Below are 21,427 nucleotides of genomic sequence, written 5' to 3'. Positions count from 1 at the left end.
GCTATGGTGTAGGCCAGCAGCTGCAGCTCCAATTCGACCCCTAGCCTGGGAACCTCTATATGCCATGGGTGCAGACCTAGAAAAGACAAAAAACGACAAAAAACAAAACCAAAACCAAAATAGGATCCTCACCTTCACCCCTGCACAATAGAGTGATATGAATCCAATTTGGAAATTTCAGCCCCATCCATGACTCCGCTCCTCCCGACCCTACCACCATCTCTTCAAAGAGCAGGCTCACCCCCAAACAGCATTCACAGGAATCCACTTCCTTCCAGCAGGATCACTTAGAAGCCCAGGCAGGTCTCCATCCTGTCTCCCTTTGGGTAAAGCCAGAGCTTTCGGTCCTGGTCTTAGTCAACCCCAGACGTGGATGAGTCCCGGGACCCCATGCCAGCCACGGCATGTTCACCAAGGGAAAGCCAGCCGCCTGTCCTAATGAGGCCCCTGCCTTGCCATAGCTTTCTCTTAGGAAAGTCTACAGACTGCTTCCCTTTTGCACCCTTGCAAACAAATGTAGCTGCAGCTTCCGAGTTTGTGAGGGAAATTTTCAGACTTGATTATCCTGTCACGCTGCCTCTAGCCAAATTGAGAATTCAGTGTATCATAAATGACACACGTCTGTATAAGATAACCATACTCCCAGGAATATTTATTTTCTTTATTCCCTTCCATATGCATATCATTTCTCTTCCAGTATCAAGAGATTTAGCCCAGCTAAAAGTTTTTCAAGTTAACATTCAATAATTGCTATGACAGTCCTCTTGGACTTATCAAGTAGTTCCTTGTTTAATAATACACACAATTTCCCTACCTCGCAAGTACAGTATAAACACATCCACTGCATTAGTCAACATCTTAGTCTATTTTCCCAATGATTTGCTTGTCATTCCTTATCTATTCTTGTAATAGTAAGAATATTCTGGAGAGTTCCTGTCGTGGCGCAGTGGTTAACGAATCCGACTAGGAACCATGAGGTTGCGGGTTCGGTCCCTGCCCTTGCTCAGTGGGTTAACGATCCGGCGTTGCCATGAGCTATAGTGTAGGTTGCAGACGCGGCTCGGATCCCGCGTTGCTGTGGCTCTGGCGTAGGCCTGTGGCTACAGCTCCGATTCAACCCCTAGCCTGGGAACCCCTCCATATGCTGCGGGAGCGGCCCAAGAAATAGCAAAAAGACAAAAAAAAAAAAAAAAGAATATTCTGCTTATTTTCCCAAATAGAAAGGTATTCTCTCAAAATGTTAACACCAAACTGTACTTCTCCCATAAGAGACCTTTGAAATATCTTGATGTTTATGTCCAAATATCAAGTCCACAGGGATTTCTCTAATGCCTTAGTATCCTTGCAAAGTTAACCCTTTCTCCTCTCTCCAAAAGAGGGAAGACAGTTGTCAGGTAGATAGAAACCATGGCCAACCTCACTGCTTTAGATCCTGGGGACTATTCCTGTTATTACCACAAAGATGAAGGCCAGCACATACCCCTAGGGCATGGCACAGAACATGTGCTCCAAAATTATTTGTCAGTGAATAGATTGTAATAATGGCTAACACGGAGTTCCCGTCGTGGCTCAGCAGTTAACAAACCCGACGAGCATCCATGAGGACTCGGTTTCTATCCCTGGCTTTGCTCAGTGGGTTAAGGATCCGGCGTTGCCATGAGCTGTGGTGTAGGTTGCAGACGCGGCTCGGATCCCGCGTTGCTGTGGCTCTGGCATAGGCCGGTAGCTACAGCTCTGATTGGACCCCTAGCCTGGGAACCTCCATATGCCTCGGGTATGGCCCTAAAAAGACAAAAAACAAAAAACAAAAAATGGCTAACACAAAATGATGAGTCCAACATACATATCAATTCATGTAAGCCTCTTAATAACCATATGAGGTTCTCATGTAAGGTAATAATTCAGGAACTGACTGTCATAAACAGTTCTTTGCTGGGTTCAATACTTCTAGCCCTGACAAAGCACCAATCTTGAAGGGAAAAAAAGGAACATGGCTTCAGACACATCAACAATATGCTAGTCTATCCAGACAGATTGTTAAATCGCGGGGGGCGGGGGGGGGCAGTATTTTTTAACAAATGAAAAAACACTCCCACTCAGGTCCATAAAGCAGAACTATACAATTCCCATAATACTCAGTATTTTATTTAAAACATTCTAGATGCAAGGTGGGAATAAAATACCCACTGGCTGAATGACACCCTTTTCTTCTCCTCAATGAAAGCCAGTAAGCCAATTGTCTCAGAAATTCTACACCCAAATGTAACATTCACAGGCACAACCCCAGTGAGTCAGACCTGTAGCAAATTGCTCCTTTTCCTGTTCCCCACCTTTCCTCTAAATCATTACACTGCTATTCCAGAATCATAGGTTTGGGTCATCATTTGTTTGGTTGGTGTTTTTAATCCCCCAGTACAAAGCTTACCAGTTCCAACTTCATTCAACTCTGTAACTCAACAAGAATCGCCCTTTAGGTGAAATAAACCTCCAGTTTTCTTCCCAGGCTTGAAATTTTCCAAGGTACACATCTCTGGACCCCTCTTTTCATTTTTGCTAAAAAGGTCCTTGACATTTTCTTTGCCAGATCTCTGCCAATGTCACACCACCAACCCCTCCACTGAAAGTCAAGGCCCAAAAGGCAAACCAAATTCATTGTTAGAACTCAGAATCACAAAATGTAATGGATCGTCTTATTCAGTTGCCCTTCTCTTCTCATCCTCTTTGATCCCTCAATTCACACACTCCAATTTCCATTCAAAATAAAAAAGGCGAGGCAAGAATGGAGATAAAGACCATAAACGCACAGACCCTAAAACACCAGCAGCCTCTAGAAACCTTATTAACCTGAGTCCCACTGCACTTACTAAATAAATTAAACGTGATGTCCTCAGAGTTAAACAGCAATTGGCAGCAAGGGTTAAAGCAAGCGCTTCTAGTATCGACCACTTTTCAGGAATTCCCCACAACTTAAAGCAAGGCAAAGACCATGGCTCGTGTCGGGAGAATAATAAAATGAACGGAGAAAAGTGACTTGAAATAACCACGTCACATCCATTAGGATGGCAGTTATCAAAAACAGAAAATCACATGGTTGGCGAGGATGCTGAGAAATTGGAACTCTGTGCATTGTTGGCAGGAATACAAAATAGTGCAGTCGGTGAGGATAACAGTGTGGTGATTCTTCAAGAGTTAACAACAGAATTACTACAGTATCCAGCAATTCCACTTCTGGATGTATACCCAAAAGAAGTGAAAGCTGGGACTCAAATAGATGTCACACCCACGTTCACAGCAGCATTATTCATCAGAGTCAAAAGATGGAAGCAACCCAAGTGTCCACAGGTGGATGAATAGATAAAGTATGGTACATTCAGCTTTAAAAAGGAAGGAAATTCTGATATGCTACAACCTGGATGAATCTTAAAGACATTATACCGTATGATTGCTCTTACATGAGGTTCCTAGAATATTCAAATTCATAGGGACAGAAAGTAGAATGGTGTCAACTGTGGGTTGAAGGGATGGGGGAAATGGGAAGTCAGTGTTTATTCAGTATAGACTTTCATTGGCATAAGATAAAGTTCAGGAGATGATAGTGGTGATATTTGCACAACAATGTACTTAATGCCATAAAACTGTGCACTTGAAAATCACTAAAATGGTCAATTTCATGTTACATTTACCTTACCACGATTTTGTTAAAAAAAAAAAAAAAGAAATAAAAGGCAGTCATTGCATTAGGAATTTCCCTTCACCTCTGAGACTGGGGCACTTGGGCACCTCTGGGGCAAAAAAAAAAAAAAGAAAAGAAAAGAATTTGGCAAAGATAGGCCACCTGCCTACTCGCACATGAGATTATGGAAAGAGCATGGCAGCCCTATAGCTCTGCACCTGCTAGAAGTAGGAAAGAAGAAATGAGGGTGAGGAGAGGGTTGCATATACTGGGTCAGGTCCACTTACCAGCCAATGGCTCCCTTTCTGTCATTCTTGTGGTCTCCCATATTCACAGTGCACATGACCCAGGACTGAAGATTTACTCTTCAAAGAGTAGGTGAGTGTATAGGTGGATGGATGAATGGATGGATGTTTTAACTACTTAGCTAAAATGTGGGGAGAACTGCCTGTTGACTGCTCTGGCATATTTTTACTCTAAACGCCTCCCAATGTTGGGGTAGGGAGAGTAAACCACTGGCTAAATTTGGGGCTGTTTTTCCTCACTACTGACTTAGAATGAGTTTGTCCCTTCCCTCTTGGGCCCTCCCATTTGACAACTTCTTGCATACAAGTGAGGGAAGGGAAGAGATGGGCAATGGGAAGGGAAATGGGTTCAGCAATCTTCTGAAAAACCCCAGCCCCTTTCCTTTTTGTGGTAGAGGGTGAGAGGTTGAACCCAGCTTTGAGCACCAACTCTCCCCAGCAATGTAGGGAGCAAGTGTATGCTGGTGACTTCCTCTTCCTTGTGCATCTGAAAAGAATATTCTATGTAACCATGAAGGAATGTCTGACAATACCACTTGGGGACATGTTTAAAATGAAGATTTAGGAGTGGCGCAATGGTTAACGAATCCGACTAGGAACCATGAGGTTGTGGGTTCGGTCCCTGCCCTTGCTCAGAGGGTTAACGTTGCCGTGAGCTGTGGTGTAGGTTGCAGACGTGGCTCAGATCCCGCGTTGCTGTGGCTCTGGCGTAGGCTACAGCTCCGATTCGACCCCTAGCCTGGGAACCTCCATATGCCGCGGGAGCGGCCCTAGAAATGGCAAAAAGACAAATAAATAAATAAATAAATAAATAAATAATTTTTAAAATAATAAATAAATAAATAAAATGATTTAGATTAGAAGGACCAGACTTCCCTTTGTGGCTCGGTGGAAATGAATCTGACTAGTATCCATGAGGATGTAGGTTTGATTCCTGGCTTTGCTCAGTGGATTACGGATCCGTCGCAGGTCGCAGATGTGGCTTGGATCCCGCGTTGCTGTGGCTGTGGCATAGGCTGGCGGCTACAGCTCCCATTCAGTCCCTAGTCAGGGAACCTCCATATGCCTCGGGTACAGCCCTAAAAAGACAAAAATCAAAACAAACCAAAAAAAATTTAGCAGGACTGGGGCAGGGTCTGCCATTCTGCAGGCCTAACAAGCTCCAAAGTGATGCTGCAGGCCCACCCACCACACACTACACAGCAGAGGCCTGACATTCCTGCAATCAGCAGGGACCAAGGTCAGACAGAAACGGCATCAGGCAGGATCTCCCAATCAAGAGTTTCGCCTTCTTCCCACTGCCATTCTCTGCCCAGGCCACAGCCATTTGGTTCCACCATGAATCTGGACCCTTAACCACACTGGCATAAATAACTGAGCTGTCTGCAGTCACTCACTTCCTGCCTTTCTCATCAGAATGAGGACACCCGATGCTCCTGGAGGTCAAAGAAAGTTTTCCTCCCCACTGCCCAAGAAAAGTGTCCCCATTGTCTTCAAACAGAAACTCAAGGATGGCTTCTGCACTTATTGTTGACCTGCTCCTCCTGGTTAAAATACATGATTCAGTAAGACAAGTGAGGCCAAACGTATTTCCAAAACTCTAGGAAGACAACTGATCCCTGACAACATCTTAAGCTGGAAATTAGGTGTTAAAGACCATAGTAAAAGGAGGTGAGCCTACACCAGATCATGCCTCCTCTATTTTATACAAAACTTAAACGGAGAGCTTGCAGAATGCTACCATCAAAACAAAACAAAAGCTTCAGGCCCACCCAAAGCATGTGCTGTTGATATTAAAGAACTGCCTGGAAGGACTTTTTGCTTTTACCAAAACATCAGAGGACCTGATGGAGAACCTCTAAAATCCCCAGGTTGTTCATATGCATGGGTGCTTCTTCTCTTCAAATGTGGTGAGAGAAGAAAGAATAAAATCTCACATCCCTATTCTAATATCTATTTTAAGAGCTGCAAATACACTTGAATCTATGTTATAAAATGTAGGATGTACCAATAGCTAATCTGCGTAAACGCAAGTCAGGAAACAGCAGCTTTTTTTTAGTGAGTGTAATCACACTATCTAGTACCTAAGTCTAGGCATTAAGGAGGAGTACAAAAAAAAAAAAAAAGAGTGAAGCTCACTGAATGGTGTGCTAAAGGGTACTTGTCAGAAAAACTCAAACCAATACTCCACCTCTTCATGGTTATTTTCAACTAATTCTTTGAAGAAAAAAAGGAAAAAAAAAAAGATTTCAAAGTCCCCTGAATACCCACAGCAGGGTTTTCGTTAACTTTCACATCCAGATAATTTATATTGTGGTAGTTCTTTAATTTACTCATATACTTATTTTGTCTAAATAATGGAGCATCCTTTTCATATGTCAGTACAAAATGCATTTCTTCTGGGAAGCTTACCTTCTGCTTTTCAATGTCCTGGCATATCATCAAGTCTGGAACTAGAAAAGATCCTAGAAATACTCCAGCTCCAAGACTGTCAAACTGGAATACACATATTTACGCTTCTGTAAGCCCCCAGAACCCCCAGGAAAAGAAGGTACATCTTCCTTGAGTGCTTTTTGACTCAAGGCAGTAATTTAGAACATTTTTCTATTAAACAAGATGAATCCTGCACTCTATTCTTCATCAAAGGAATCACTGACGTATACTGAAAATTCACTGAGAAGTATTAGAAACCTCAGGCTGAGCTCCCCCGTTTCCTTTCCAGGGTACCTTTGCCCTGAAGGTTTATGAGGGCAAGTTGCAGCAGCATCAAGAGAATCCATTTCCCAGCTGGAGACATGGAGATCAAAAAAGATTATCCCAAGGCTGTGTGTGAATGGCCACTGAGAAGTCACTGCTCCTTGTTAGTCTTCAGGGAGATTTACAGTGCTTCTCACCACCACCCAGGTGAGGCTGGGAGCAGTCGTTCCTAGAATGCTGGACCAGAAGCCCAAGCAAGGATTTTAAGAGCTCACGTCCACTCTGTTCCACCCTCTTCTACCTCAGGTGCACCATGAACAAACACATAATTAAATATGCTTCTCAATGAATAATGAAGCCACACAGCCCTTCATAAACACATGTCAAATCCTTTCTTTAACCAGCTGCACATCATTTGGTCTTACACTTAGCTCAGAGGCACCCAGATTGACACATATGCTATTATGTACTATCTCTTCCCTAAAACTTTAAACTTTTCAACACTGCAGGTAGCCTCCATTTGGATACACTTAATAGGAAGGCAAGTCAAAATAGGGAATATTTGTTCAGAAAGAAGTAAAAAGAATGGGGGAGGGACCAGAAGACCCACTCAATGGTGTATCTCTATACAACAGAAACCCACCCAAGACCATAAAATAAAATCTAAGAACCCACAAGAGCCCTGGGGTTGGTGGAAACAGTTCTCCTCCTAACACCTTCATCTCTTAAAAAGGAGCATCCCTTTGTCCTTCCACAAAAATCATGCTGCATACCAAATACAGATGGGTTAAAGAGATCAGAGTCCACTTTGAAAACCAACATCATATAATCATATACCTGAAGAGGCTGGCCTTTCTAACATTATCTCCAAGTTTATCAAACTTGCAAGACAGGTGAAAGGCCTGATTTCATATCTGCAATCCTCAGTGAGTTTAAATGAACTCTTCACCCTCCAAAGCCTTTCTTGCTGGAGCCCTAAAGGAGAAATAAATAACCTGCCCCTTTAGGAAAAGCAGCCACTGCCCACTTGCCCTCCTGGGCTGTCTTCCAGGATGTACAGTGCAACAGTCAAGTCTGAATGGCAGATGGGACAGAGAAAGCCCAAGGTCTGTTCTCCACTTTGGGAGCTGGCAGTCGAGAGGGGCTCCCATAGGGTTAATTCCAGACTCATCTAACAATTACAGAGACATACTCTGTGCAAGGTCAGAAAAAGAGGCTCAGAAGGAAAAAAAAATCCACATCAGATGGCAAAGTGTAAAGTGCCGCTCATGGAAACAAAGTTTAGGAACTCCTCTCAAAGCGAATAATTCTGTTTTATGTGTTTTATTTTCAAAGCTCTTTTACAAAATCTGATTTGACCCTCACAGTAAACCTATAAGAAGAATAACAATTGCTGTTATATCTGCTCTTTTATCCCCATTAGGGCTCAAAAAGGTTACCAAGTCACAAATCTATGTTGGAATGAGACCTAAAAATCCTCCCAGGTCATTCAAACTTTTACAGACGCTTTCATTCAAAACACTCTTGAAGGATTTTCTTCTGTGGCACATAAGGGTCTTGAGCATTCGGATGTAGGTTTGATTCCTGGCCCAGCACAGTGGGTTAAGCATCTGGTATTACCACAGCTGCGGCATAGGTTGCAACTGCAGCGTGGATCTGATGCCTGGCCCGGGAGTCAGCCAAAAAAGAAAAAAACAAAAACAAACAAATGAAAAAACACTCTTGGAGCTCCTTTGTGGCTCTGCAGATTAAGCATCTAGTGTTGTCACTGCTGCAGCTCAGGTCAGTGCTATGGTACAGGTTTGATCCCTGGCCCAGGAATTTCTGCATGCCATGGGCGCAGCCAAAAAAGAACCAAACAACACACTCCTTAATCTTTACAATAGTCCAATGAGGTTTGTTTGGGTTTTATTTGGGGATTTTTTTTGGTGGGGGGCATGAAATCCAAGAGAGGGGAGAGCCAAGTCAGAGGTTTAAATAAGGGCCCAAGGTCACACAGCCAGTAAAGAAAGAGAGAAGCTGGAATGTGCATCCAAGTTTCCCATTCCAAGGCCAAAGTTCTTTTTTAACACACCAGAGAGAAGGAGCCTGAGCAACAGAGCCAGAGCGGAGGCACCCTCTTTGGAGAGCTAGGGATGGGAAACCAAATCCCACAGGTCCCCAGGGCATCAAACAGGAAATGGCTGGTGCTGGGGCCAAGCTGAAATCCAACTCCTGCCAAACCTGCTGCACATGGACATGGGCTTTCTAATCCAGCACAGCATCTCCAAGCCCATCTCAGTGTTCCTGGTAGCTCAAGCCGCAATTGTCTAGGCACCTCTGTGATAAAGCTGGGGCCAGAGATCAAAGGGCACACAAGTGCGAGCTTTCCAAATCAAGAGAGAGAGGAAGGTTCCATCCGTCACTCCAGGCCCAATTCTGAACCTGCCAGCCAACCTGTCATCCTTTATTGGGACTTGGGACACCCTCCCTGCCACAGACTGCCCAGGGCCCACACCACTCAGTGTGGCCACCTCCCTCTCTGCTGTTCTTGCATCTGGAAACTGGAAGGACCCTGTTCCTAGCTGGTTTCCCTGGGGTGTATGTGTCCCCACCACCGATAACCAAAAGATGCTCCGGCAAAAGGGCACCTACCCTACCTACACACTTGCACTGACAACATTCACACGCTTGTTTGAAGCAAAGTTCTGGTGAAGCATATCAGAAAAAAAAATTTTTTTTTTAATCAGAGGCCTAGACACATACTCAGAAGGTGCTCAAAGTGGACGCTAATTTCAGTTTCTGAACAAGTGCAGCCAAAGGTTCTAAAACACTTAGGCTTGGGTAGATGGCATCCAGCCCCAGCCTCAACAGCAGGCTTTTTTGACTGCTGCTTCCCTAAACACAACGTAACAAAAGAAGCAACACATTTCACTAAGTTTGTTACCTGCAGGAGGCTGACCTTGGAGATTCGAAAAGAATTGAAAAAAACTCAGGTCAAAACAAAAAAGTGACAAAGTGAACTTGTTAACTTTCAGGATGTAAAGGAGGGGTCCTAAAAGCCATTTGTCTCGTCCCAAACACTCTCAGAAGATGTAATTTACATTCATTTTGCAGGTGAGTGGGAATCTGGGTGCGCTCGCACTCTGGCCTTGCTCAGCTCTGGGCTCTTTGAAGGTCGCCTCACTGTCACTTCGGAGTGCCGGAGCCCAGAATCCAGGCCACGCGGCGTGACCAACACGGTACACAATGGGCACCAGGTGCGGCCGATGCGGGAGGAGTGCTGCCCTAGCAGGGTCTCCGCGCCCGGCCCTTCCCGCCGCCACCACATCAAGCACCGACACTCTTAGAACACTCGTGTCCTTCTCCACCCATCCGCGGGGCCGATGCGCCGGAACAAGTCAGCGGTCCACAGGCTTACCCTCTAGAGGGGCGCGGAGTGCAGCCCCGTAGCAGGCGCGGCCCTGGTTGCCTCCGGCGCAGGGCTGCCCGGGCGATCGACACTCCTGGCTGCCTCCTCCTCGGTGTTCTCGGCCCGGCCCGGGCCGCCCGGCGGCTCTGGTTCCCTCCGCAGCAGCCGGCCGGGCGGCACCAGGGCGCACACGGTGGGCTGGGCTTTGGCGTCTCCTCCTCCTGATGCTGCCCGGCCGCCGACTTCGCGCTCCCAGCTAGAGATCCCGGGTTCCGGGACGCGGGGGTCGTCGGGGCGCTCGGGCTCCCGCGCGCTCCCTCCCGTGCCGCCCTTCCGCGCGCGGCCCCTCTCCCGGGGCGCCTGGCTCACAGCGCGCAGCGATCAGGGGCTTGGGGTGCACGGGGGCGGCGGCCGGGTGGGCCCGGGGGCGGCGGGCGGGGGCGCTGCTGCGGACCGGGGTACTGAAGCGGGCGCCGCTGCGCGGCCTCTCGCCATGGCTCTCAGCGGGCGGGCGCTTCGCACCTCCCCTCCGCGCTGCCGTCACCAACCGACGCGCATCTAGCCCTCCCCTTCCCCGGCCCCGCCCGCAGGCCAGCGCCGCCACCTGCGGGTGGCCCTCCAGGACGCCCGCCGGGAGTGTGCCCCAGCCTTCCGGAGCCGCGCCCCTCCTACCTCTCCGGTCGCGGCAGGTGGCCCGCTCCAGAGTCTTTACCCGATCTAGGCCTGGAGAAGCCCCTGGAAAAATACCTGGTTCGTGACAAGCTATCACACTCCACCACCCGCGCCCCAAACGAGAGCTTATACACTTCTAGCCCGTCTCGATGTCAGTCCAGCCAGTCTTAGGGAACTCACGCGGATACTTTGCCACGAACGCAGTGTAAGTCCAGGCGTTCTGTTCCTGCAGGCCAGGCCGTCCCCTAGGAAGGCAACCCTTAGACTTAAGCCGGGGTGGAACTGAGCCAGGAGATGAGGGGAATATGGATGAGCAGTCTGAACAAAATGCCACCAAAAAGGGAGGGGGACAGAGGTGTGGGGGATCAGGAAATGATCCAGGAAGTAAGTGCTCACAGGCTACTTACTCTATTATGCAAATCACCGCTGGACGGTTTAACTGGGAACACGCATGACCTCATTTCCAGTTGAGGCTGCTGAGTCTACAGCGTTGACCTCGTCCCTGCCCAAAGGTCACAGAGGACATTGGGAAGACCTGGAGAAGACGCAGACCAGAACCGAAGACCCAAGGAAACCAAACCTGAGAAAACCTGATTTCCAGTACCACAAGACTTGAAGAGACAAAGTACACAGTAAAGATTGGTTCAGGCAAGAATCATCAATGGATGCTAACCCTAGGGAGGATTTGTTGGAGGAGCAGGTATTTGCCTGGGTTAATGTGTCTCCCTATAGATGGTTTAGGCTTATTAGTAGAAAGAGAAATATTTAATATACAAAGGGGCAGAGGGACAGCACCTTGACCTGCAGCAAAATTCACATCATCAGTAAAAGCAGGTCATGCTGGGAGAACACATCACCTATGCAGTATTTCCAGGGAAAATGTATAACCCGAATCTAAGGATAATGAAACCCCAGGCAAACCCAAAATGAGGAAATATCTATTAAAAAATGGGCAACGGCTGTATTCTTCAAGAACGTCAATGTCGCGGAAGAAGGCTTGGGAAATGTTCCAGATTAAAGAGTGCTAAAAAGTCATGACAACTCAATGTGATACCTGGTCCTAACCTGGATTCTGGAGGGGGTGGGGAGAAGGATGCTATAAAGGACATTCTAATGGATAAAATTGGAATCCTGATAGTTGATTAAAGTTTTAAATCAATGTTAGATTTGCTGATGCTGATGACTTGTACTGTGGTCATGTACAAGAATATCCCTATTCTTGGAAATACACAGTGAAGTATTGTAAAGGGGAAAAGAGGAATGATGTATGCAACCTATCTTCAGGCCATTCAGGAAAAAATATGCTGCTAGGGAAAAAACGATAAAGTAAATGGACAACATGTTAACAGTTAGTGAATCTGGTTATAGGATGTATTGGAACATTTCTGTAAGTTTGAAATTATTTCCAAATAAAAGGATTTTGAAAAGTCACCAAGTAGGGGATGAGGTGAGATGGGAGGAAGGCAAGAAGTGGTATAAAAGGACAACACAGGTCTATTTCTGCTTTTAGTACTTGTGACTTTAGAAACAGGTGATAAAATTCATATAGAACTTACACATAAGTACAAGTAAACCTGGGGAAATTGAGTAAGATAGGTGGATTGTATGAATGTCAATACCATATTAAGTTTTGCAAAACGTTATCAGGGGAAGTTGGGCAAAGTGTATTATTAGTAAGTGTATTCTCATGACTGATGTGAATCTATAATTATCTCCTTAAAGTTTCAATTACAAAACAAACAAACAAACAAATAAAAAACATGGTCAAGGAGTTCCCTTTGTGGTACAGTGGAAATGAATCTGATTAGTATCTATGTGGATGTGGGTTTGATCCCTGGCCTCACTCAGGTGAGCTGTGATAGAGGTCGCAGACACTGCTCGGATCCTGAGTTGTTGTGGCTGTGGCATAGGCTGGCAGCTGTAGCTCTGATTTGACCCCTAGCCTGGGAACTTCCTTATGCCAAGCATGTGGAGCTAAAAAAACAACAACAACAACAACAAATGATCAAGATGACCAAGTACATGCCAGGTTCATATGCAAATGAGCATGGCTGCCTGGGAGTTAGAAGAGCAAATGTGCTGGAGCTGACTTCTAGTAGGTTTAGAGCAGGTATGGAGCTGTTCCCAACATCAAGGAGTTTTTTAAGAAGAAGAAAAAGAAGAAGAAGAAGAAAAAGACTATTTGAAGTATAACTGACAGATCAGGTTCCTTCCAGTTCTGTAATTTAAGAATGCTAGAGCTGGGGGATCTTTGAGATCATCTAGTCCAACCTTCTCATTTTCAGGAAACTGCGGGCAGAAAAGTGGTACATGACCAGAGCAGCATCAAATTAGTGGTAGACCCATAACTACAAGTCTTGTCTGCTGAATATGACCAATACGCTTTGCACCTTTACCAGCTGCCTGTCACTCTCTATATCCCTGAGATTCAGTCAAAGTTGGTACACAATTTTGAAGTCATTCATTCAGTCATTTGGAGTCGCTGACCTTGTGGGACCAGGGGCTTGACATTTGGTTTCCAGCACCAGATGACAGACTGTGTATCCCACATGTGAGGAAGAGAGGCTGATCTCCCTCTGGTGTCCCCAGCTTGGAAGAAGCAGGTGGCAGGTGGAACCCCTGGAGTGAACCAGCTTCCCCAGCTATGGCCCCTGAGCTACTTGTAACTGCTGATAACCTGCTGCTGCTGCTGCTGCTGCTGCTGCTGCTGCTGCTGCTGCTGCTGCTGCTGCTGCAAGCCAAGAGTGCAGGGCCATGGGAGGGAGGGACAGGCACACAGAAGAGAAAACACTAATTGCCCTAGCAGGTCCCAGCCTCATCCAACATCAGGCAGAGGCCTCTGCACCAGAAGCAGCTTAAGCCTCCCCTGGGCCGAAGATAGCCACTGCATTCTTTTTTTCTTTTGCTTTTTAGGGCCACACTCGTGGCATGTGGAGGTTCCCAGGCTAGGGGTCAAATCAGAGCTACAGCTGCCAGTCTACACCACAGCCACAGCAATATGGGATCCAGGCCACGTTTGCAACCTACACTGCAGCTCATGGCAACACCAGATCCTTAACCCACTGAATGAGGCCAGGGATGAAACCCACATCCTCATGGATACTGGTCAGATTTGTTTCCACTGCGCCACGATGAGAACTTCCTAGCCACTGCATTTTTCCTTTTGTCAAATAAGATCAGAATCAACATATGTTTATTGATACTTATTTGAATTAGTAGCTGTGGGAAAATACAAAAACAAGCAAAGAAACAAAGAAACTCTCATATCTGATCCCTGCCTTGTAGGGAATCCAAAATATAGCCAGGGACCCAAGATAGAAATGTACAACCTGATGAAAGAAAGCTTTTCTGGTGCAGGTTCTCCCCAAAAGCAGTGTTGGAGAAGGACTTGAGGGCAGTGATCACTTTTGAGAATTGATCCCTTGGACTATTGGTAGTAAAACAAATCACGACTGGAAAAGCACAAAACAAGGAGGCAGAGAAAGCCCATCCAAGGGTGAGTAATCTAGGTGATCATTTCTGTGAGCAACTGGGCTCCGTCCTACTGGCAGGCTCTCTCTGGGGAATTGCATAAAACGCAAGAAGAAGAGGGGGCATTTATCCACCAGATCCTATCTCCCTTTGGTCAAGTGGATGCTGAGCAAAAAAAGTGAACCAAGAAAGTATGACAATGGACATACGTACAGAAAACGATGCCTGACTCACCAGTAAAAAAGCAGCCAGAGGGCAGGGAGTTTTGTCTGCTTTTTTCATTGTTGCTTTCCCAGCAACCAGAACAGTGCCTGATTCATCGTAGAAGCCCGATCAATAGAGAGAGAATGAATGAAATTCCAGCTTAGGTCAATAATAAGAGAAATTACAAAAAATAGGTGTAGGGAGTTCCCGTCACGGTGCACTGGTTAACGAATCCGACTAGCAACCATGAGGTTGCGGGTTCCATCCCTGGCCTTGCTCAGTGGACTAAGGATCCAGCGTTGCCGTGAGCTGTGGTGTAGTTTGCAGACGTGGCTCGGATCCTGCGTTGCTGTGGCTCTGGCATAGGCCAGCAGCAACAGCTCCGATTGGACCCCTAGCCTGGGAACCTCCATATGCCACGGGAGTGGCCCTAGAAAAGGCAAAAAGACAAAAAAAAAAAATAGGTGTATAAGTCATTTTTCAACAATTTTTTTTTGGGTGTGTGTGCCTGCTTGTGCCAAGTATTGGAGAGGCTAGTGTGATGGTATAGTAAATAAAACAGGTACAGTCCTGGCCGTGTTGGACCTTTCAGTCCAGGAGAGGAGTCAGATAATATGATACATTTACACATATTCAATTAGCTTGTAACAAGGGCTACAAAGAAAGGGATGGAGGGAGTTCCTATTGTGGCTGGAGGGTTAAGAACTCAATATAGTATCCAAGAGGCCCCCTCAGTAGGGTAAGAATCTGGTGTTGCCACAAGCTGCGGCATAGGTCACAGATGCGGCTCAGATCCTGCATTGCTGTGGCTGTGGTGTAGGCCAGCAGCTGCAAGCTCTGATTTGATCCCCTAGCCTGGAACTTATATATGCCACAGGTGCAGCCCTAAAAAGAAAAAAAAGGGGGGAGGGGATGCAGACACCAGAAGTAGGTAATAGGCAAATTTATGATAGATTAGTTGGTCTGGGAGGACCTATCTAAGGAGATGATACTGAAGTTGAGACCAGAAGAGGAACGGGAGCCAACCATGCAAAGGAGAGGAGGCAGCATGAGATAAAGACCCAGAGGTAGCAAAGACCCTCAGTGGCTGGAACTGTGGGGAGGAGCCAGATCATGGGCCTGTCATAGTTTGGGTAAGGAGAAAAGAGTTTTAGGTAAAGGATTGATGTGGTGATGTGGTCAAATGCAGATTCTTTTTTCTTTTCTTTTTAGTGCCACACCTGTGACATATGGAAGGTCCCAGGCTAGGGTTTGAATCGGAGCTGTAGCTGCCGGCCTATGCCACAGCCACAGCAACTCGGGATCCAAGTCTCATCTGCAAACTATGCCGTAGCCTGCAGCAACACTGGATCCTTAACCCACTGCGTGAGGCCAAGGCGGGAACCTGCACCTGCTGAGCCACAAAAGGAACTCCTCAAGTGCAGATTTTTAAAAGCCCCCTCCAACTGCTCTATGGAGGATGGACTCAAGTGGACAACCAAGAATAGCCTGCGGCTCTTGAGGGTGTAAAGAGGACCAACCAGGGAGGTATAACTTCCGTGGCATCTACCTCCACCACCGCTATTACCCACCAGTAATACTTCAGTGATATGCTAACACCCCACTGAAACGTAAGTGGGCCCCCTAAGTTCAACTGGTAAAGTGTAGTGTTGCATAACTGAAGGTTAATTAAAATCAATATTTCTCAGAGTTCCCGTTGTGGTGCATCAGAAAGGAATCTGACTAGTATCCATGAGGATGTGTGTTCCATCCCTGCACTTGTTCAGTGGGTCGGGGATCTGGTGTTGCCATGAGCTATGGTGTAGGTCGCAGACACGGCTTGGATCCCACATTGCTGTGACTGTGGTATCGACTGGCAGCTGTAGCTCCAATTTAGCCCCCAGCCTGGGAACTTCCATATGCTGTGGGTGTGGCCCTAAAAAGCAAATTAATTAATTAATTAAAATCAGTATTTCTCAGACAACCTTACAATTACTATGTGGGGAAAAAATGTTTTCTATTCATTTATTAAATATGTAGGAAATGGACCAATTATCACAAACAATGCATCAGCTTAAACTGAGCAGAGAATACTGTAAATGATTGTGGGGTACTCACCTATAACCACCTCTTCCAAGAAAAGAACTTGAACCTGCCACTATCCTAGAACAAGAGCAAAGGTCCAACTACATTAGATCCACATTCACGTTATCATTCAATATCTTATCCTGGAGTTTTAATCTTATATTTATTGAGCACATATACATACCACGCACAGTACTAGGTGCTTTAATAACATCAGCTCACTGAATATTCACATCAACTCTGTGAGATAACTGTTATCTCCTGCAGTTTATAGATAAGGAACTGAGCCTCAGAGAAGTTAATTAATTTACCCAGAGTAACATGCTATTGACAAGGTCAGAATCCAATCCAGCCTTCTAGCCCCATATGACTAATTAAACACATTGCTTTTGTTCCCCTGCAAAGTAAAGGAGAACCAACCTCAGTCTTGAAAGATGGGAAGAAGGGATAAGTAAAGATTGAAATAGGAAAAGAATCCTGATATTAAGACACATAGCCTTTACGTTTAAAATGCTGACCCATGGCTCACGGATTCCTTAGAAGAAAAAAAAATTAATACCAGTAACTTCTTTATTGCATCTGCTGCTAATCTTGAGATTTTAAACCCCATCTATGCATGGATAATTTCCACATTTATGCTTCTAAACCTGACTTTCCCTCCTGAACTCCCACCTCATATAAACAAGCTTCCTACTTGACCCTGTCATGTGGATGTCTAATGGACATGTCAGCCTTCTCTGCCCTAACCTGAACTGTTGGTCTTTCCCAAGTTCTGCTCGTCCAAGTTCCTGGATTTCAGTTGCTCAGGGCAAAAACCTCCTCCTCATTTTTGAATTTCTCTCTTTTTTCCACCCCATATCCAATCTATTAGCAAGTCTGTTGATTCTACCTTCAAAACATAATCCAGGAGTTCCCACTGTGGTGCAGTGGAAACAAATCCAACTAGTATCCATGAGGATGTGAGTTCAATCCCTGTCCTTGCTCAGTGTGTCAGGGTTCCAGCATTGCCATGAGCTAGGGTGTAGGTTGCAGACCCAGCTTGGATCCCATGTTGCCTTGGCTGTGGTATAGGCCAGCAGCTCTAGTTCTGACTCGAGCCCTAGACTTGGAACTTTCATATGCTGCCGGTGTGGCCCTAAAAGACAAATAATCCAGAATCTACTTCTCACCACCTTCACTGCTTCCATCGTATTCCAAAGCACTGTCATATTTCCCAGATTCCTTTAGGAGCCATCTAAATACTGCTTGCTCCCCTGGCCCCCAGCTTCTCCACAGCCCATTGTCAACACAGAAGCCAATGTAAGTCATATCATGGCCTTCCTCTCTTAAAGGTGTAATGTCTCCTCACTTCTCCCAGAATATAAGAAAAAGTCTTCCCAATGGCCCATAAGACCTTCTTGGTCTGTCCCCTGTCCTTATTTTCCTCTTCCCTCAAACTCACTGACTCCACAGACACAATGGTCTCATTGTGGCTCCATGAACATGCCAGGGACACACTCACTCCAGTGCTTTTGCTCTGTTCCCTTTGCCTGGAATACCCTTCCCCTCACCTTCTCAAAGAGGGCTCCTTGAACCATCTCATTTCATAATGCCATTTCTTTCCCCTTGGCATCCTAATACCCTGCCCTTCTCTATTTTTTTTTTCTTATTTAGCATGTTTTATAATCTTATAAAAATTATTATTTTCCGGAGTTCCCATCGTGGCACAGTGGTTAACGAATCTGACTAGGAACCATGAGATTGCAGGTTCGATCCCTGGCCTTGCTTAGTGGGTTAAGGATCCAGCATTGCCATGAGCTGTGATATAGGTCGCAGACATGGCTTGGATCCCGCGTTGCTCTGGTGTAGGCCGGTGGCTACAGCTCCGATTCGACCCCTAGCCTGGGAACCTCCATATGCCATGGGAGCGGCCCTAGAAAAGGCAAAAAGATGAAAACAAATTATTATTTTCCATCTCCTCCTTCTTGATTCACAAGGTATTCTCAGCACAATATCTAGAACATAGTAGTTGCTCAATAAATACTTGTGGAATGATCAAGCCTTCAGAATTTAACCAAAGATCAACAATTTTATTGTTTAGTGGGTGGAGAATGTAGTAATTTTTTATATCAAGGTTAAAAGAGCTTGAGATTACATCCTGAACATTAACATCCTTTTCACAGACCATTGAAGTGGCCATCTATCAAAAACCTGCTGGATCCTATTTGTTTTCAAGATCTACAGTATTATTCTTGGGGTAAAAGATGTCCCATATTACTTTCTGATTATAGCATAAGGGAACTTCTTATCTCCAGTTCCATGATTCCATGTTTCATTGGATGACTCTATTGACACCAGCTAAACCTCAAGCTTTCATGGACTTTGTGCTCATCTAATCCTCTTCCTAAGCTAGAGTCCTAATCTCAGTTTAGCCTGATAGAAAACTACCTCTGTCATTTTAATTCTCTAGTTGCTTCTAACTAAATCTTTTCAAATGTATATGCCTTTCTGAGTTTCTGGTACATATTTTAAGTGTGGCCAATGTTATCCTAGTGGCCAGTTTCCTTGTGTTGTATGTCCATGTTTTACTCTATTTTCCCCTGAACAAGGATTCTTCATCCAGGGTCAGTGGAGGTCCAAGGATGGGTGTTTGGGTGTACTAATTAGAGTAGACCAAAGTGATATATAACAGGTTACTCTAAAATGTAATGGCTGAAAACAATGGCTTGTTTTTTGCTCAAGCAAAAGTTGAGAGTAATTCCAGATTGTTTCACACACTTATTAAAGGATGTGGGCTAACTTTGATTTTACCATTTTCGGTCGTCCTGTGTCTCGCCATCGCATTTAGGGTCTAGGGTAAAGAGCATGGAGGAGTTTGTATGGGAGGTTTTCTTTTCTTTTTTTCTTTTTTTAATGATTTTTGTTTTTTCCATTGTAGCTGGTTTACAGTATTCTGTCAATTTTCTACTGTACAGCAAGGTGACCCAGTTACACATACATGTATATATTCTTTTTTTTCCCATTATCATGCTCCATGACTGGCCATGGTTCCCAGTGCTACACAGCAGGATCCCATTGCTGATCCATTCCAAAGGCAATAGTTTGCATCTGTTAACCCCAAATTCCCAATCCATCCCACTCCCTCTGTATGGAAGGTTTTATGAGTCAGACCTGGCAGGGCCACACATGTCACTTCTGCTCAAATTTCACTGGCTAGAGGTCTTAGTGTTATGGCCACACTTAACTTCAAGGGAGGCAGGGAAATATGGTCTGGTTGAATAACCAGGAAGAAAAGCAGGATAGATTTTGGTTCTCAGCTAGCATTTTCTGCTGAAGTGGGTTTGAAAACTGGATACATACACTACACACACACACACACACACACAAACACACACACATATAGTTTATTTACAATGTGTTAATTTCTGTTGTACAGCGAAATGATTCAGATATATATATACGTATATATACACACACACACAGATACACTTTTAAAAAATATTCTTTTCCATTATGATTTATTATAGGATACTGGATATAGTTCTCTGTGCTATATTGTAAGATCTTGTTGTTTAACCCTTCCATGTATAATGGCTTAGGTCTACTGACCCCAGCCTCTGACTCCATCCTTCCCACAACCTTCTCCCCCTCGGCAACCACAAGTCTGTTCTCCTTGTCCATGAATCTGTTTCTGTTTTGTAGATAGATTCATTTGTGTCATATTTTTTTTTTCTTTTTACTGCCACACCTGTGGCATATGGAAGTTCCTGGGCCAGGAGTCCAATCTGAGCTGCAGCTGCCAGCCTACGCCACAACCACAAGACCAGATCTGAACCGCATCTGTGACCTATGCAGCAACACCAGATCTTAAATGCACTGAGTAAGGCCAGGGATCAAATGCGCATCCTCAAGGATACTGTGTCAGGTTCTTAACCCACTGAGCCACAAGGGGAACTCACATTAGCGTCATTTTTTAGATTCCACATATAAGTGATATCATATGGTATTTGTCTTTCTCTTTCTGACTTACTTCACTTAGTGTGAGACGCTCTCTAGTTGTATCCATGTTGCTGCAAATGGCATTATTTTGTTCCTTTTTTATGGCCGAGTGGTATTCTATTGTATATATGTACCACATCTTAATTCATTCATCTATTGATCAGTATTTAGGTTGTTTCTGTGTCTTGGCTATTGTGAACACAGCTGCTCTGAAAATAGAAGTGCATGTATCTTTTTGAATTATAGTTTTGTCTGGATATATTCCCAGAAGTAGGATTGCTATATCATATGGTAGCTCTATGCTTAGTTTTCTGAGGAACCTCCATACTATTCTCCATAGTAGCTGTAGCAACTCACATCCCCACCAGCAGTGTAGGAGGGTTCCCTTTTCTCCACATCCTCTCCAGCATTTGTTATTTGTAGACTTTTTAATAATGGCCGTTCTGACCAGTGTGAGGTGGTACCTCATTGTAGTTTTGATTTGTGTTTCTCTAATATTCAGCAATGTTGAGCATTTTTTCATGTGCCTATTGGCCATTTGTATTTCTTCTCTGGAGAAACATCTGTTTAGATCTTCTGAGCATTTTTCAGTTAGGTTGTTTGCTTTTTTGTTGTTGAGCTGTATGAGCTGCTTATGTATTTTGGTAATTTGGTCCTTGTTGGTTGCATCATTTGCAAATATTTTTTCTCATTCTGTAGGTTGTCTTTTCATTTTGTTTATGGTTTTCTTTCCTGCGTAAACGCTTGTAAGTTTGATTAGGTCCTATTTGTTATTTTTGTTTTTATTTCTATTGCCTTGGAAGACTGACCTAAGAAAATATTGGTGTGATTTATGTCAGAGAATGTTTTGCCTGTGATCTCTTATAGGAATTTTATGGTGTCATGTCTCATATTTAAGTTTTTAAGTCACAAAATAAATTTTAATATTCCATTTATTTTGTGTTATTTTGAAAAGTATGAAAAACTTGTTTA

At 44.8% G+C, this 21,427-nt stretch overlaps 1 protein-coding gene across 1 annotated transcript in view; it reads right to left on the bottom strand.

Moving 5' to 3' along the window:
* Positions 1-19,295, bottom strand: part of LOC125110452 (translation initiation factor IF-2-like) — a 65,934-nt gene extending 46,639 nt beyond the window's left edge. The window contains exons 1-3 of the mRNA XM_047751744.1: positions 19,268-19,295; positions 10,919-11,140; positions 10,076-10,801 (exon numbers count right to left, since the gene is read on the bottom strand). Coding sequence (XP_047607700.1) covers positions 10,323-10,801; positions 10,919-11,140; positions 19,268-19,295 — 729 coding nt within the window. The 3' untranslated portion in view covers positions 10,076-10,322. The remainder of the gene's footprint in view (positions 1-10,075; positions 10,802-10,918; positions 11,141-19,267) is intronic.
* Positions 19,296-21,427: the final 2,132 nt, after the last annotated feature.

Source organism: Phacochoerus africanus, chromosome 1, assembly GCF_016906955.1.
Source record: "Phacochoerus africanus isolate WHEZ1 chromosome 1, ROS_Pafr_v1, whole genome shotgun sequence".
Taxonomy (NCBI): domain Eukaryota; kingdom Metazoa; phylum Chordata; class Mammalia; order Artiodactyla; family Suidae; genus Phacochoerus; species Phacochoerus africanus.
This window is presented reverse-complemented; position numbering and strand designations above follow the sequence as displayed.